The 18,133-nt window shown below is 41.2% G+C and overlaps 2 protein-coding genes across 2 annotated transcripts; both read right to left on the reverse strand.

Annotated features, from left to right (window-relative positions):
* Positions 1-13,499: 13,499 nt before the first annotated feature.
* On the reverse strand, positions 13,500-14,021 carry LOC110702997 (uncharacterized mitochondrial protein AtMg00860-like). Its single transcript, XM_021880754.1, has one exon. The coding sequence runs from the start codon at positions 14,019-14,021 to the stop codon at positions 13,500-13,502; it is 522 nt and encodes a 173-aa protein (XP_021736446.1).
* A 255-nt stretch (positions 14,022-14,276) lies between these two features.
* Positions 14,277-15,644, reverse strand: LOC110702998. Its single transcript, XM_021880755.1, has 3 exons — positions 15,209-15,644; positions 14,708-15,155; positions 14,277-14,535 (listed from the first exon to the last, which is right to left on the reverse strand). The coding sequence occupies exons 1-3, from the start codon at positions 15,642-15,644 to the stop codon at positions 14,277-14,279; spliced, it is 1,143 nt and encodes a 380-aa protein (XP_021736447.1).
* Between the last annotated feature and the right edge of the window lie 2,489 nt (positions 15,645-18,133).

Genomic DNA, 18,133 nt, shown 5'->3' on the forward strand with positions numbered 1-18,133 from the left:
ATGAAATTTTTGTTTAGTAAGTTTTGAGCTTGGAGTGCAAGTATAGAATAAGATCAAATAAATTTTTGATTTAGGAGTAGAAATAAGGAATATTATAGGATTTTTATTTTTAATAAAATAAATTAAAATCATTTAAAAAAACTATGAGTGGCCGAAAATATTGAGCTCAATATAGCTCAATAATTTCGGTCCCTCTATGTTAATTCATAGATTTTTGTAAAATATTTTTATGCCTAAAATTAATAATTTAATTAAATTTATTTTGTGAAAATTAATAATTAGAAAGATAAAATCAGATTTTTCTTTATTAATATCCGAAAATATTATAAAGAATTTTAGTTTTATTAGTTTAGGAAATTAGTCTAATTTATTAAATAATTTAGGGGTGGCCGAAAATATTAAGCAAATAATTAACTTAATATTTTTGGATTACTTATGCTAATTTCATTAGATTAGGTAAAATATTTTATAATTAAATATATATATTTCATGAAAATAATTAAGTTAGAAAAATATTAAAACAAATCAAGTTTTCATTACATAAAATCCTAAAATATCATTTAATTAGTTTAGGAAATTAATTTAATTAATTTATTTTAACCCAATTAATATAATTTTGGTTTAATTATTTAATTTTCGAGAAATCAAAAATACTATTTATAACATTGCTATAAAATGGTTTTATTTAATTAGTTTTGTTAAATAATAAGACAAATGATTTAGGCGCCAAAATTCAAATATCATTTTGGCTCCAAAACTAAAATACTCTTTAGGAAAATAATAAATTTAGAAAATACGTCAAAATACGAGACTAAAATACTCTTTAATTTAGTAAATACCTTTCAAAAATACGGGGTATTACAGTCTACCCCCCTTAAAAGAAGTTTCGCCCCGAAACTAGGCAGAATAATGAGGAAAAATTAAAAAATTTCTTTCTTTGAAGGTAGGTTTTAGTTTGTTAATTTCATGCACATTCTAACTAGACACAACCTACTGCTAACCTAGAGGGTTGAGATAAACGCGCGCGAAACTCTATCGCACTCTACCCCCCTTAAAAGAGCTATGTTCCCGTACCTCGACCACTAAGCTCAAGAAAAAGGTTTGGGCAGCACTTCCGCATATCGGCTTCAGCTTCCCATGTTGCCTCCTCAATTCTATGATTTGTCCATAACACTTTTATGATTCTCACATCCTTATTTCTTGTGCTCCTGACATTAGTATCCAAAATTTTGACAGGTCTTTCCTCATAAGTCAGGTTTTCCTCCAATTCTATGTTCTCAGGTTGTAATACATGAGTCGCATCAGGTACATACTTTCGGATTTGGCTCACATGAAACACATTATGGACCTTTTCTAGCTCACTAGGTAAGTTCAACCTATATGCCACTTTTCCGATCCGCTGAGTAATTTCGTATGGTCCAATATACTTTCGACTTAATTTCCCTCTTTTCCCAAATCTCATAACCCCTTTCATGGGTGATACCTTCAACAACACTTTATCTCCTACTTGATACTCTTCTTCTCTTCTCTTTGGATCAGCATAACTTCTTTGTCTGTCTTGGGCTGCTTTCATCTTTTCTTGTATCAATTTGACTTGTTTAACCATGTCTTCAACCATATCTGGTCCAAGTAATATTGTTTCACTGATATCACTCCAACAGACCAGGCTCCTACATTTCCTCCCGTATAGGGCTTCAAATGGTGCCATCCCAATACTTCCATGGTGGCTATTGTTGTAGGAGAACTCAATCAAATCTAGGTGGTCTTCCCACGACCCCTGATATTCCATTACACATGCCCTCAACATATCCTCCAACGTTTGGATGGTCCTCTCGGTTTGTCCATCCGTGGCAGGGTGAAATGCCGTGCTCATTAATAGTTTCGTCCCCATTGCTTTTTGCACACTTTGCCAAAAGTTGGATAAGAATCTTGAATCCCTGTCTAACACAATATCTCTTGGCACCCCATGGTACTTTACTACATACTTAACATAGGCTTTTCCTAACTGCTCCATGGACCAAGTGTTTTTCATGGGTATAAAGACAGCTGTTTTCGTCAATCGATCCACAATTACCCAAATGGTGTCATTTCCCGCCCGAGTTTTGGGTAATGCCCCAACAAAATCCATAGAGATGGAATCCCACTTTCAACTAGGCACTTCTAATGATTGGACTTTTCCTTGTGGTCTGCGATGTTCAATCATCACTTTCTGAAATGTTAGACATCTGACCACAAATTCTGCAACTTCTCTTTTCATATTGGGCCACCAAAACATTTTCTTCATGTCCTTATACAATTTGTCCCCTCCAGGATGCATTGAATAAGGAGAACTATGAGCTTCTTCCATCAACCTTTGTTTGATGTCTCCACGGTGCTGTGGAACACACCATCTTCCCTTAAACGAAGTCCACCGTCTTCATCAATGGTGAAATCCGATACCTGCCCTTCCCCCATTTTCTCTTTTATACTCTTCACTTTTCCATCCTCAGACTGACTGTTCCTAATTTCTTCGAAAATCGATGGTCATATAATCAAAGCGTTCAACATTCAAGTGACTTCTCCTTGCTCTACTACTTCCAAATTCATCTTTTGGAACTCTATACACAGTTGGTCCGGTAATATCATCGCATATATCGAGTGTCTTGACTTCCTACTTAAGGCATCTGCCACAACATTAGCCTTACCCTCGTGGTACTGGATTTCCAGCTCATAATCCTTGATAAATTCTAACCACCTTCTCTGCCTCATGTTTAATTCCTTTTGGGTGAAGATATACCCTAGGCTCTTGTGATCAGTGAAAATTCTACAAGTCACTCCATACAAGTAATGCCTCCAAATCTTCAAGGCAAACACTATGGAAGCAAGTTCCAAGTCATGCGTTGGGTAATTCTGCTCATATGTCTTCAGTTGTCTTGAGGAATAAGCGATTACTCTCCTAGCTTGCATCAAAACACACCCCAACCTAAACTTTGACGCATCATTATGAAAGGAATGGTGTCCTTCAAACAAGTGTATTCTTCCGATAGAGGTTTCAGAATTATTACAGAGCTAATTCTTCAGTAAGGTCAAGTTATCGGAATGCCTAGGTGGAGGCCGCTTCCGATCAGTAATATCGAGGTACAATTGATATTACAGCTTAATCTTAACTGAACCCTTCGGGTCGAACCCAATTGAATCACCGATCCGAGACGACGAATTAATCCGAAAGAATTTAATGAGTCGACGGAGTTTTACGAATACAGACGTCGGAAATCGAGCCTAGGGCGTCGAGACCGAACGTCGCAAAATCACAAGCAACAAGTATGAGCGTAGCCGTAGCTAGGCTAGGCTAGCTCATCGCAAGCCTAGGCGCATCATGTGTGTGCTAGGCGCACCACGGTGTGCTAGGCACTATCGCAAGCCCCACAAGCACCAGGCAGCCCATCGCAGCTAGCAGCGTGCTAGCCTGGGTGCCTGGGTGCGCATGGGCAGTATCGCAGCCTAAGCATCATGCCTAGGCGCGCTATCGCAGCCTTAGCATGATGCCTAGGCACCATCGCACACCATCGCAACACTTCAGGGCTATACACGCACCAGGCACAGCCATCGCAGTGCTAGGCACTGGCGCATGTGCATGTGCGTGTGTGCATGCCTCGCACCAAGCATGGCAGTGTTAGGCACTGGATGATGTGTGCTAGTGCGAGGATGCCTTGCATGCATAAGCTCGCTGGCTGGGCTAGCAATGGCGCGAGGCTGGTGCGTGATGCGTGCTGTGCATGACTAGTGTGCTTGGTGCGTAGCTAGTGCATGTGCGAGGGATGCTGCGAGGTGTGTGCGTATGGTGCGAGACAAAGGGGGCCAGCATGCGTGGCTCGCTAGCAGCACGCATGCTGGATATGCGAGGGTGTGTGTGGTGCGCGAGGCGTGTGCGTGGGATGCTGGGGCCAGCGCCAGCACGCACCAGCGCCTAGCACTGGCACGCACCAGCGCCAAGCATCAACCAGTATGCCTAGCTGGGATGCGAGGCTGGGCTGGTGCTGGCTGGCTGGCACATGCTAGCTAGCGTGCTAGCTAGCAACAGCCCAGCACCCCCTTGTGAGTGGCGGTTTAAGGAGAGGTGGGGACCAAAGCCACCAAGCTTCCCTTGGGGAGCAAGGCAATGGTCCCCCCCATGGGATATGGTCCTCACCTAACCCATTCTCTCCTTTTGCCACTTGTTGGCTTGTGATTGCTTTTGCCTAATTATTTATTTTGGAATTAAATAAATTATTGCAATTGCACATGATCCCACATTGATCATGAAAAGGGGTTTCAAGTCCCCATTCTCTGTAAATACCCACTTGGTTGGGATTTTGAGAAAACAACCTTGAGTGGAATTAAAAAGGAAACTCTAAGAAAGAGTAAACCTTTGATTCGTAAAACTCATAGTTATTTTGTCCGGGTCTTGACTAACCCTCAAGACTTAGGACGCTCGGGTCGGGTCGAGGGTACGATCCGTCGGAGATCTCGTCTTTTCGGGATTTTGAAGTAAGAGCTCTTTGGGAGCGAAGCACGCGTCAAAGGTATAATTCTTGTTCTTAATCTTGTTTGATTAAGTTTATCATTCTTGTTAATTGCTTTAATTAAGGGGCGGGTCTTGGTAGGTTTCCTTCCGCGTAGTGTCGGGTCACTACGAAACCCTACAGCGGTATCGGAGCCACGCTCCTTTTAATTTTTGCAATTATTCTTTAATTAAGGTGTTTTAAAAGAATTTAATTTTCTGGTTCATGTTCTTCTAATTAGATTAGATGCTCGTTTTAATTAATTTTTAAAAACTCGATTTTATTATCGATTTGGCTGTCGAACCCAGATTTTGGCTCAAAAATAGTGATTTTTGGGTGGAATCGATATTCTGGAACTGTTTCAATCCTTTTAGGGTTGTCCAGAAGCCAAATTCGAACTAGAAACCCAATTTTTCTAGGGTTTTTCGTTTTTCAACGAAAATTTTAATTCTTTTTAAGCCTTGATTAATGCAAGCATTACAAGGTTAGATTAAATGCACATTTGCATCACTAATCTACTGGTCATAAAATATCCTTTAGCATAATAATGGAGTGTTTATTAGTGCTTAAGTTGATATACCAATTTTTCACATAAACTTGTTTTTCACATAGCTCATTTTATTTTAAGCATAAAGTTTGACCTAATTTTTGTTCAAAATTGAAATTTTGGATAAATTTAGGCTTGTGCACCAATAAAATAAATTTTATTTAAGTTAGACTTAATTTTATTTTATTTTATTTTCCCTCAAATTAATTCTAAAATGTAATTTAGAATTGATTATTGTCACACACAAATCGGAATTAAAATTCCAAGTAAAATGCACGCAAATCGATGCAAAACCGCAAGCGTCACCAAGGCTAGCCGGGCTGCCTAGCAGCCCACATGTAGGCTGCCTGTGGTGCGCATATGGCTATGCATCATTTGGTGTGTGGCTGTGTGGGGAGGGATGCTATGGCTGGGCTTGGGCAGTGGCCTTGGCTGCTGGATGCTTGGAGGCGCTACTGGGCAGCGTGGAAGCAAGCACCAACCAGCCCCCACTTGCTGCAGGCGCAAGCATGCATGTAGGCATGCGTGGTGCTGGCCAGCGTAGTGTGTTGTGCTGGGCGCAGCATGCTAGCACCAAGCGCCAGGCCAGCCATTCAATGCTGCTGTGCGTGTGAAACATGAGCTGCTGACGGGCTTGTGCTGCTGCTGGGCAGCGAGGCAGCAAGCCCCAGCCAGCCAGCACACACTGCCCAGCAGCCATGGTGCGCCATGCATCATAGGATGATGCCTTGTTGCTTAAGCTTGAGCTATGATTTTGCGACAATTTATGCTGTTTTAATAATTTTAAATAATTATTTTAACGAGGCTAAAAACCTCGATTTTCGATTTTGCAAAATTTTGACAAATTATGGGCTATGCCGACTTAATTAATTGGATTAATTAAGTACGGGTGCGGAATTTAGTGGGAGCTTAATTAAGTGCGTTAGCATTTTGCGTTTAGAAATAATGGATTAAACCACTTTGACTAGTTTTAATTAGGCGCGTTAATTGGATTAACCACCTAAGTTAGTTACTAGTTTTACGTGTTTAATTATGTATTTCGTAAAATTGCATGGGCCATTCACAAATAGTGAATGGAAGATTGTTTTCAAAACAGGTTCTTTGAAAATGGCAACTAGTGGGGCCCGACTATGATAGAAAATACGGACTGTGTTCCGTTATGTATTTTTGTAAATCTAAATACGGTCTGCGAACCGTTAAGTATTTTTGTACTATTAGATTAATCTTAGTCGTTCTAGCTAGCTTCTTTTATTTCATTTTGGCCAAGATGTCTCAAGACGGCGTTTCAACGAAGACGAGCCAAGATGAAGACCCATGGAAATTGAAGATTTCAAGGGGTCATGCTAGTTGCCAAATGCATCTAATTTTATGCCTTATATATATTGTTATTATATATGATTCCTAGATGCATGTCTAGGTTTTCTATTATGTTGCGACGATTAGTTAAGTTCACTTAAATCAACCAACATAAAAACCCTAGGTCCCTTAATAATATTGAGCTAAAATTTGCCGTTCCAAGAACAACACTTACCGAACTAATGCGCGTACGTGATGGATTACGCCAAAGCTCAACGATATCAGTAAGGAGTCCTTAGATGTCGTGGCAAAAGAGATAAAATTTCAAGAGTGCATTAGATGCGACATTTTATCAAACCGAGAGTAGCTTGGAGCTATTAGCAATTGGATTGCTTACCTTAAGATATTTAATGATTAAGACAAGCCAAAGCATGCTTAACCATTTCTTGATCTATGGGATCTCGAAATCATTTTATTCTTGCCCATAAGGGACAATTTTAAATGCGTGGATAAAATGTTCAATAAGATTGAATATATATGAATGAACGTTTTAAATTTCAACTTATTGATGTATGAATGATTTTTCACTTCAAATTCTTTCAATTGTAGAACAATGTCTGCAAGTAACTCAAACAACAACCAAATGTGCCCGGAACTCCCCGAAAAGTTGGCCTTTCCCTTAAACTTGGTCAACTTTAAGGAATAGGAAGAGGAACTCAGGAGAACTCTCCCGAATTGTTCCTTGGAGTATACTCTTGATACTCCCATTCCAAGCTTGTTTGCCAAAGGGATCATGACCAACAAGGCTCATGAAGAATGGTCTTCCAATTGCAAAAGGGTCTCACGACTCATGGAAAATTCCATCCCGGAAGATTGGAAGGAAACTCTTTCCTCCTACCTTCCGGACATGTTCCTCAAGGCACTTGAGGACGTCGTCAATGTAAGTCACCAAGAGTGACAATGGAAACTTTGATGGACTTGTGTTTGACTTGACTAGGTCACTCTCAAACATGAGGATAAAGCCACCAAACGTGGGATGTCTTGCTAAGGAAAGGCGACGGCTTTGGACAAAGGTCTATAATGCCAAATTGAGACCTGGTATACCCCTACGACCTCATGTGCTTGGAATGACTAGACTCTTCAAACACATGCAGCTTCTCGGAATCCCATTGGAAGATGAGATGGCGGGGCATATCTTACTTGCTTCACTCCACTCGGGCTATGATGCACTTAGAGTGCATATCGCTGCGAGAAAGGAGACACACTCCCTCAAGGAGGTGGTGCAAATTCTTAGCCAAGCCACTTCCTATGGAATGAACAAAAGGCCCTTGAGAGCTAAGAATAAGGAGTTCAAGAAGGTCAAGGCAAAGATGAGATGCTTCCATTGTGGCATGCAAGGCCACTACAAGAGGGAATTCATGCTCGTCAAGGAAGAGGGGGAAGAGGGGATCACTCCGACTACCTCAGGTATCTTCCTTAACACTTGTGGATTAAGCTTATCATAGGTATTAGATACCAAGTATGACTCACTTAATGTTGCATTTTTAGGGACCAAGTGAGAAGCTTATCAAGTGTTGGTGCATGGACAAGAAGACGACGAAGATGGTTTTTCGGTCGTGCTTGCATGCACTATTTTGTCTATGACATGTAATTAAACTAATTCTAGTTTTCCATCATGCCTTTTGAACATATTATGATCCATGGTGTTGGACACTTAGGAATTTTGAGTGTAAGACTTTGACAATAGTTGTTTCAAATTAGTCTTACAAATTTATGTTCAATTAAATTGCATGTTATACATAAGATTAGACAAAAGTTGATACCACTAGCTAAGACCATCGAGTCGAATCAAACCTACTTGTGGCATTGTCGTCTTGGCCATATTAACATCAAACACATCAAGAAACTTCCTCAAGAAGGTGTTCTTGACTCATTCGACTTAGAGTCGTTTGAAAATTGCGAAGGATGCTTATTAGGCAAGATGATAAAACAGCCATTCTCCAAGTTGGGAGAAAGGGCAAGTGACTTATTAGGTCTAATACACACGGATGTATGTGGACCAATGAGCACACCCGCAAGACAAGGTTACCGATATTTCATCACTTTCACCGACGATTATAGTAGATATGGCTATGTCTACTTAATGTCGAATAAATCTGAATCCTTTGAGAAGTTCAAAGAATTTCAGAAACAAGTTGAAAATCAACTTGGCAAGAAAATTAAAGCACTTCGATCGGATCAAGGTGGCGAATATTTGAGCCATGAATTCGACGATCACTTGAAAGAAAATGGCATTCTTTCAGAGTTGACACCTCCCGGAACTCCTCAATGGAACGGAGTGTCCGAACGGAGGAATCAAACCTTGTTAGACATGGTTCGATCAATGATGGGTCTTAGTGAACTCCCTATCTCTTTCTGGGGACATGCGCTACAAACTGCAGCACTAACACTGAATAGAGCTCCGTCAAAAGCTGTTGAAAAGACTCCATATGAATTATGGACTAAGAAACCTCCTAGGTTGTCTTTTCTCAAGATTTGGGGATGCGAAGCATATGTCAAGCGATTAATTTCGGACAAACTTCACCCCAAATCGGATAAGTGTTTCTTTGTGGGATATCCAAAAGAAACCAAAGGGTATTACTTCTACAATAAATCCGAGAACAAAGTTTTTGTTGCTCGTGATGGTGTCTTTTTGGAGAAGGATCACCTTTCCAAAATGACAAGTGTGAGGAAAATCGAACTCGACGAAGTTCGAGAGGACGAGCAACAATGTCAACCTGACAAAACTGATAATCTAGATACTTTGGAAGCATCTAAGAAGATTGGTCAGAATCAAACAGACAATGTAAATGCTCAACCGATTACCCTACTTAGGTCGCAACGGCAAAGATCTCAACCAGACAGATACCTCGGTATCGTCTTAACCGACGATCAGGACATCCTAATCATGAATGGTGATGAGCCGGCGACATACAAGCAAGCTATGACGAGCCCCGACTCTGCAAAATGGCAAGAGGCCATGAAATCCGAGATGGACTCCATGTCTGAAAATCAAGTCTGGGACTTGGTGAATTTGCCCGAGGGTTATACACCCATTGGTTGCAAATGGATCTTCAAAGTGAAGACAGACAAGGATGGAAATGCATCAATATACAAAGCTAGACTAGTGGCAAAAGGTTATAGACAAGTCCACGGGATTGACTATGACGAAACTTTTTCACCAGTTGCAATGCTAAAATCCATCCGGATCATCCTAGCGATTGCTGCATATTACGATTACGAAATATGGAAAATGGATGTCAAAACCACCTTCCTTAATGGAATTTTGGAAGAAACTGTGTATATGACACAGCCAGAAGGTTTTGGCGATCCAGGCAATGCTGGAAAGGTTTGCAAGCTGAAGAAGTCCATTTATGGACTAAAGCAAGCCAGCAGAAGTTGGAATCTGCGATTTGATGAAGCCATTAGCAAGTTTGGTTTTATCAAGAATCCAGATGAGTCTTGTGTATACAAGAAGGTCAGTGGGAGTGATATTGCATTCCTAGTCCTGTATGTCGATGACATACTGCTCATTGGAAACAGCACAAAATTGTTGGAGTTCGTAAAGGGCTGGTTGGGAAAGTGCTTTTCAATGAAGGACTTAGGAAAGGCACAGTACATATTGGGCATCAAGATCTACAGGGATAGATCTAAGAGGATGATTGGATTAAGCCAGAGTACTTACATTGATAAGGTACTGGCTCGATTCAACATGGAAAATGCCAAAAGAGGGCATTTACCCATGTCCCATGCCAAAAGACACCTGTTGAGCGAGAAAGAATGAATTAGACCCCATATGCTTAGCTAATCGGATCAATCATGTATGCCATGATATGTACAAGGACAGATGTATCGTATGCCCTGAGTACAACGAGTCGATACCAATCGAACCTAGGAGAGGCGCATTGGACTGCGGCCAAGAACATCCTTAAGTACCTGAAAAGGAACAAGGATAAATTCCTGGTGTATGGAGGCCACAAAGAACTGGTTGTTGAAGGTTACACCGACGCTAGCTTCCAGACTGACAGAGACGACTTCAAGTCACAGTCGGGGTACATATTCTGTCTGAATGGAGGAGCGTTTAGCTGGAAAAGTGCCAAGCAGAGCACCACTGCAGACTCTACAACTGAAGCCGAGTACTTGGCTGCTTCAGAAGCTGCCAAGGAAGCTGTTTGGATTCGCAAGTTCATTAGAGAACTTGGTGTTTTACCCTCAATCAAGGGGCTGATAGACCTCTATTGTGATAACAATGGAGCTATCGCTCAGGCTAGGGAGCCGAGAGAACACCAGAAGGTCAAACACGTGCAAAGGCGATTTCACATGATAAGGGAATGGAAATCCGAAGGTGAAATAAGAATTTGTAAGATTGGCACGGATGATAATGTAGTCGATCCTTTGACTAAACCGCTGCCTCAAGTGAAACACAACAAGCACATTGAGGCAATGGGAATCAAGCATTTTGGAGACTGGCTTTGAAATTCCCAGTACATGTGTTTTAATTAAATAGGATATTTAATGTAAGACACTGTCTTAAAACCATTCATTAATGGAGTAATTAATTTTTGTGCAAAATTATCATTCACTCCATTACTATTTAATTGTGGTTTAGAATTAAATAATGAGTCCATTCGATTTACGGAAACATTCAAAACAGGGTATCAAGACCATGTCTTGGATAAAGAAACACCTGTTAAGTGAACATTGAATATTAAATCAAAAATTGTCCCTAATCGAGGTCATCTAACAGATGGACGATTGATGACCGCCATAGATTAGTGTGTAGTATTATTTACAGCACCGTTTCTTGTGTTGCGAGGACATGACGGTCATAAATCATTTGCACAGGTACAGTTTGGAACTATATTGGATAAGACCTATGAGAGTACTTTAAAAAAATTTAAATTTTTTCATAAGTACATTTCTCATTATGACTATCGGAACTTGTTTCCTCCGACCATGAGTACTGTGAAGTTTTCTTGTTTGAGTACTAGGCACTTTGATGTTTCCAAATGTCTGCCGTAACTAGGGATTATAACGGGAACACTCAGGAGACTATGTCCTCTTAGTAAGAGGAACTTACAATACAAGACTGGGATTGTCCCCCTATTGACAATAGGGAAAATGTTTTGTTGTTTACAAGGCCGCTCGAAGAGCGAGACTGTGAAAATGCATGGCCGTGCTCTGATGGATTTTAGAAATCATCTGCTTATTGACAGTCGAACTCGGAGATCGAGAAAAACTTTTGAACGTAATAAGGATGACAAAGAATCTTACCTTATAGTTCACGAAGAAACATTAAGTGACATAGGAAATGAGCTATACACTGTATGCACACTTGTCCGGAAGGACAAGTGGGAGATGGAAAGGAATGGTGTCCTTCCAACAAGTGTATTCTTCCTATAGAGGGTTCAAAATTATTACAGAGCTAATTCTTCAGTAAGGTCAAGTGATCAGAATGCCTAGGTGGAGGCCGCTTCCGATCAGTAATATCAAGGTACAATTGATATTATAGCTTAATCTTAACTGAACCCTTCGGGTCGAACCCAATCGAATCACCGATCCGAGACGACGAATTAATCCGAAAGGATTTAATGAGTCGACAGAGTTTTACGAATACAAACGTCGAAAATCGAGCCTTGGGCGTCGAGACCGAACGTCGCAAAATCACAAGCAACAAGTATGAGCGTAGCCGTAGCTAGGCTAGGCTAGCTTATCGCAAGCCTAGGCGCACCATGTGTGTGCTAGGCGCACCATGGTGTGCTAGGCACTATCGCAAGCCCCACAAGCACCAGGCAGCCCATCGCAGCTAGCAGTGTGCTAGCCTGGGTGCCTGGGTGCGCATGGGCAGTATCGCAGCCTAAGTATCATGCCTAGGCGCGCTATCGCAGCCCTAGCATGATGCTTAGGCACCACCGCACACCATCGCAACACTGCAGGGACACACACGCACCAAGAACAGCCATCGCAGTGCTTGGCACTGGCGCATGTGCATGTGCGTATGTGCATGCCTCGCACCAAGCATGGTAGTGTTTGGCACTGGCTGATGCGTGCTAGTGCGAGGATGCCTGGCAGCGTCGCCCAGCACGCATGCTAGGCCTTGCGTGCATAAGCTCGATGGTTGGGCTAGCAATGGCGCAAGGCTGGTGCGTGGTGCGTGGTGCGATGCGTGCTGTGCATGACTAGTGCACATGGTGCGTAGCTAGTGCATGTGCGAGGGATGCTGCGAGGTGTGTGCGTATGGTGCGAGACAAAGGGGGCCAGCATGCATGGCTCGCTAGCAGCACGCATGCTGGATATGTGAGGGTGTGCATGGTGCGCGAGGTGTGTGCGTGTGTGCGTGGGATGCTGGGGCCAGCGCCAGCACGCACCAGCGCCTAGCACTAGCACGCACCAGCGCCAAGCATCAACCAGCACTGCCTAGCTGGGATATGGTCTGGGCTGGCTGGCACATGCTAGCTGGCGTGCTAGCTGGCAGCAGCCCAGCACCCCCTTGTGAGTGGCGGTTTAAGGAGAGGTGGGGACCAAAGCCACCAAGCTTCCCTTGGGGAGCAAGGCAATGGTCCCCCTCATGGGATGTGGTCCTCACCTAACCCATTCTCTCCTTTTGCCACTTGTTGGCTTGTGATTGCTTTTGCCTAATTATTTATTTTGGAATTAAATAAATTATTGCAATTGCACATGATCCCACATTGATCATGAAAAGGGGTTACAAGTCCGCATTCTTTATAAATACCCACTTGGTTGGGATTTTGAGAAAACAACCTTGAGTGGAATTAAAAAGGCAACTCTAAGAAAGAGTAAACCTTTGATTCGTAAAACTCATATTTATTTTGTCCAGGTCTTGACTAACCTTCAAGACTTAGGACGCTCGGGTCGGGTCGAGGGTACGATCCGTCGGAGATCTCGTCTTCTCGGAATTTTGAAGTAAGAGCTCTTTGGGAGCGAAGCACGCGTCAAAGGTATAATTCTTGTTCTTAATCTTGTTTGATTAAGTTTATCATGCTTGTTAATTGCTTTAATTAAGGGGCGGGTCTTGGTGGGTTTCCTTCCGCGTAGTGTCGGGTCACTACGAAACCCTACACATTATACACCTCATACTACTTACTCTCGTCAGGTAATGCTAACACGGGGTCTGTCGTCAATTTTTCTTTCAGGGTTTTAAATGCTTCCTCACACTCAGGAGACCAAATGAACTTACATTCCTTTTTCATTAAGTTGGTCATCGGTCTTGCTATTATCCAAAAATCCTTTATAAACCTCCGATAATATCCGGTCAATCCTAGGAAACTCCTTACCTCTGACACATTCCTTGGGATTGGCCACTCCTGTACAGCTTGCACCATAGCCGGGTCAACCGAGACTCCTTCCATAGAAATCACATGCCCCAAAAGGGCAACTTTCTCTAACCAGAATTCACACTTAGAAAGTTTGGCATATAACTGATGCTCCCTTAACAACTGTAACACTTTCCTCAAATGGTCTTCGTGGTCCTCCTTACTGTTTGAGTAAACCAGAATGTCATCAATAAATACTACTACAAACTTATCCAGATAGGGTCGGAAGATTCGGTACATCAGGCCCATGAACACTGTTGGTGCGTTCGTCAACCCAAACGGCATTACTGTAAACTCATAATGGCCATAACGGGTCCTGAAAGCAGTCTTAGGAATATCTCGCTCTGCAATCCTTAACTGGTGATAACCCGACCTCAAATCTATTTTTGAGAATGTTCCTGTTCCCTTTAACTAGTCAAACAAATCATCAATCCGGGGCAGTGGGTATTTGTTCTTCACGGTTACATTATTCAACTCACAGTAATCAATACATAACCTTAAACTCCCATCCTTTTTCTTCACAAACAGTACTGGAGCTCACTAGGGTGAGGAACTGGGTCTAATGTATCCTTTTTCAAGCAAATCCTCCAACTGGGCCTTTAGCTCTTTCATCTCAACTGGGGCCATCCTGTATGGGGCCTTGGAAATAGGTCCAATTCCAGGGACCAAGTCAATCGTGAATTCCACGTCTCTCTCTGGTGGCATGTCTGGTATTTCATCTGGAAATACATCGGGAAATTCTTCCACAACAGGTAATTTTCTATCACTCTTTTCCCCTTCATCCCTTATCTCTTGGAGGCTACATAAATAACGGATACCCTTTCTTAAGACACTTCTGAAGTTGTGAAGCAGAAATAATTCTTATCCCTTGACTTTTCCCTTCCTTCCTATAAAGCATTCTGGTCTTCGCTGGGCCATAAAGCGTGACTTTCTGCGCTGCACAATCTATCTGGGCTTTGTACTTTCCCAACCAGACCATTCCCACGATCACATCAAGATCTTTGAGATCAAATTCAATTAGGTCCGATGGAAACTCACCTTCTGAAATAGTTAGGGGTACATTCCTAAAAAGTCTAGAACACTCTCTAACTTCCCCTGTTGGAATAGCTACATCCAAGGAAACTAACTCTGGACTTTCTAACTGGAGACTTTCTATTACTGTCCTAGAAATAAAAGAGTGTGACGCACCCGAATCAAATAAAACTTTCACAGATAAAGAACGTATAAGAAAAGTGCCAATTACCACATTATTGGAAGTCTCAACTTCACGGCTATTCATTACGAAAATCCGGCCCTTAGGGGTATTTCCACCATTACTGATTCCAGTGTTCTGGGCAGGTCCACTAGTTTGTGAGGGTTTTGGGGGATTTCTCCCATCCTGAACCTTCCCATTCTTCAAGTCTGCTTCCTTCCTGAACACTCGTATTCCCGGTGTCCCAATTTTTGGCAGTATCAACATGTCACTTTATTACCTGCACAATCCTTCCCCGGGTGATCCTTCCCACATCTTTTACAGAAGTAACTTCTCCTAGTTTTATCCCTGTTCTCTCTATTCTCATCACCCTGGTTTGGGTTTCTCTTAAAATTCCCTTTAAAGTCCCTCTTATCTCCATGGTTCCCAAAACTTACATTGTTCTTGGGCCTCTTATCACTCCCTTGGGGTTGATCGTTGGACTTCCTTTTCTCCCCAGATATGCTCCCTAGTTCCCTTCCTTTGATCCCATACAAATGGGCAGCTCGGCCATACACCTCATCTAGACTCTCAAAGGTTGCCCCACCCAATTTTCCTTGTAGATTCCAGGTTAACCCTTGTTCGAATCTTTGGGCCTTGATAGCCTCCGTTGGTACTACTTCCGGTGCAAACCTCATCAGTTCTATGAACTTAGAATAATACTCACTCATAGTCATAGTCCCTATCCTTAAGTTAGTGAACTCCATACATTTCTGTTTTCTCAAATGGCCAGGATAGAACTTTTTCCTCAAAGCTATCTTAAAATCCTCCCAGCCAAATCAGGGTCTTTCATTAATTCCTCTTTATTTTGTGTCCACCATAAGTCAGCTTCTTCTTTTAGGTAGTAGACACCATTACTAACTTTCATATTGTCTGGACATTTGATTGCATCAAACAACTTATCGAGCTCTCGGATCCAGTTTTCAAGGCTAGCTGGGTCCTCTTTTCCTAATAAAAAGGGTAGTTTGGCTGCATTTACTCCCTTAAAGACTTCATCAAAGGTGTCCCCATTTTCGGAACCCTTCCCCTAATTTGCTACTTGGGTTATGTTTTTAGCAAGATGGGTTAGTTTCTTAAGGACCTTGCCCACATTGGAACTAGTTTTCTTATTCTTTAACTTAAAAGACATATTTTTCCTGAGATTCACATTTAAGAGAAAGAAAACAAAAAGATTAAAATTTATTCGTACACATAAACATAGAAGAAATCAAGAAAATACTTTATTATTACTAATTAATATTCGAAGTACATTTTATTATGCATAAAATTTATTGAAACAAATCATAACATAGATCATTTATTTGAACCCTTCTCTTCCACTAGATCGAACTCTGGGTCTTCACTGTTAGCCTTCTTATTACCATTGGGTTCCTTCAAATAGGTTGGTACATAATCACTGTAATTTGGGGTTTGGCCTGATTTTGGGTTTGAGTTTCCTTGAGGTTTAGGGTTGTTGGGTTGTGGAGAAAGTAGAGAGTTGACACTAGAAGATGATGAAAAGTCATGAGCTCTAGGCCTTCTTGGAATTCGGGCTTTGGTTCGAGGTTTTGGGTGGCCACGTGAGATAGGAACCTTATACTTTGAAAAATGGGAAGGAGAAGGATAGTTCTTACGCCTTCCAAGTGGTGGAATGGATTCATCATCAGAAGAGTCAAAGTCTTTTTCATACTTTGGGTAAGAGAAAGGGAGTTGGGCATTTAGGTAGCAAAGTTGGTCAACCTCGGTTAATTTGTGGTGAGGTGTAAGTTTAGGTGGCTTCATAAACTTCCTCTTAGGTTCATAGTTACGCTCCAAGTAGTGTAAGTCATTCTTAAAATGGGTCAAGGTGGCTAACCATCTCCCCTCATGGTGGTGTCTCTCGTTCTAAAGCCCATCATCCTTAATCACATCCCCATACTTCTTAAGAAGAGGATAGTACTTTTTAATCTTGGGTAAGTGGGCTAATGCCAAAAGAACTAGCCAAGGAGGTTGGCTGAAAACTTCAAGGTTGTACTTCTCATAATAGTGTAGAGCTAGCACCGTTATTCCAGTCACAAAATCGCTGACACTGACTGCCTCACTTTTTAAATAGTGAATGTTAAAGTACTTCTTCCTAATATCATCCAACATCTGTTTAGACAACAATAATTCAATAAGTAGTATTCATATAAACAAGTCAATGTTCACAAGCATATAAGTTTAACATGCATGAACCACATATATACCCAAGATGTCCTATCCATGGACTTCTTCTAATTGAACCCCTCTTTAATTTCATATTATACTAACTTACATGCACACATAGTTTTGAAACTTAGGAAATTTCAATTCATTTTATTTCGAAATTAATAATGTAATCGACTCATGATATATAATGGTCGAGCCCCCGTCTCCCAGGTAAGTTACCCACAACGTCAGGGAGAGCCTTGCCTAGATAGAGAGGTGTACCCATTATAGGCCTCATTACGAGAACCCGAGCATCCTTTTCTCAATCATCTTTCCAAAGAAGAAAATAGTTTTTATGAAAATGGTTTTTTTTTTTTTTTTTTTTTTTTTTTTTTTTTTTTAAAATGCGAAACTCTATCCTATATGCCCAACTTAAGTCTACCCATCCAATTTATTTGTTTCAACTTTTAATCTTGTTTTAAGACCCGACAAACTGATACTGCTTTGTAACACCCCCAAATCTCCCTCTATGGAAGATGTAGAAAAATACGTATAAATACCGTAGAGATAGACTTGGGCATATTACCGCCGCGTGATAACGCAAGGCTTATACTTCAAAATACTTTTTGCAGCAGAAATTCTTTATTCTTTATTAATAATACTTCAAATAAAACTGTTCATTATTTATGACATTAAAAAAAAACCAAGTCAAACTTTTACCTTAGCTAGGTGAAATTCCCATGGACTCCCATATGCATCAATCAACTTCCACCTGAAAAGTTCACCTGCTTACCATGAATGGTAAACAGGGCAAAGCCAAAACAAAAGCACGCATTAGCAAATTATGCTAAGTGGATTATGTGTGAGATAAGTAAAACATCAATTAAATCATTTAAGTTTAATTCCAATAATTCCAAAACAATCTTCCCAACATCATACTCATGTAAGAGCTTTTCCAATGCAATTCTTTCAAGACAAGTTTAAAACTCAATCGATTACGTTCCAAAACCAATTCCTCACT

This window comes from Chenopodium quinoa, unplaced genomic scaffold, assembly GCF_001683475.1.
Source record: "Chenopodium quinoa cultivar QQ74 unplaced genomic scaffold, ASM168347v1, whole genome shotgun sequence".
Classification (NCBI taxonomy): domain Eukaryota; kingdom Viridiplantae; phylum Streptophyta; class Magnoliopsida; order Caryophyllales; family Amaranthaceae; genus Chenopodium; species Chenopodium quinoa.

Excerpts from the sequence above, each read along its gene's own strand:
- LOC110702998 (XM_021880755.1), bottom strand. The coding sequence starts at position 15,644 with ATGACTATGAGTGAGTATTATTCTAAGTTCATAGAACTGATGAGGTTT. Across the intron at positions 15,156-15,208 it reads CCCGGGGAAGGATTGTGCAG|TGTTCAGGAAGGAAGCAGAC; the intron begins GTAATAAAGTGA and ends CGGGAATACGAG. Across the intron at positions 14,536-14,707 it reads GTGATCGTGGGAATGGTCTG|CCTCCAAGAGATAAGGGATG; the intron begins GTTGGGAAAGTA and ends TTATTTATGTAG.
- LOC110702997 (XM_021880754.1), bottom strand. The coding sequence starts at position 14,021 with ATGCCGTTTGGGTTGACGAACGCACCAACAGTGTTCATGGGCCTGATG.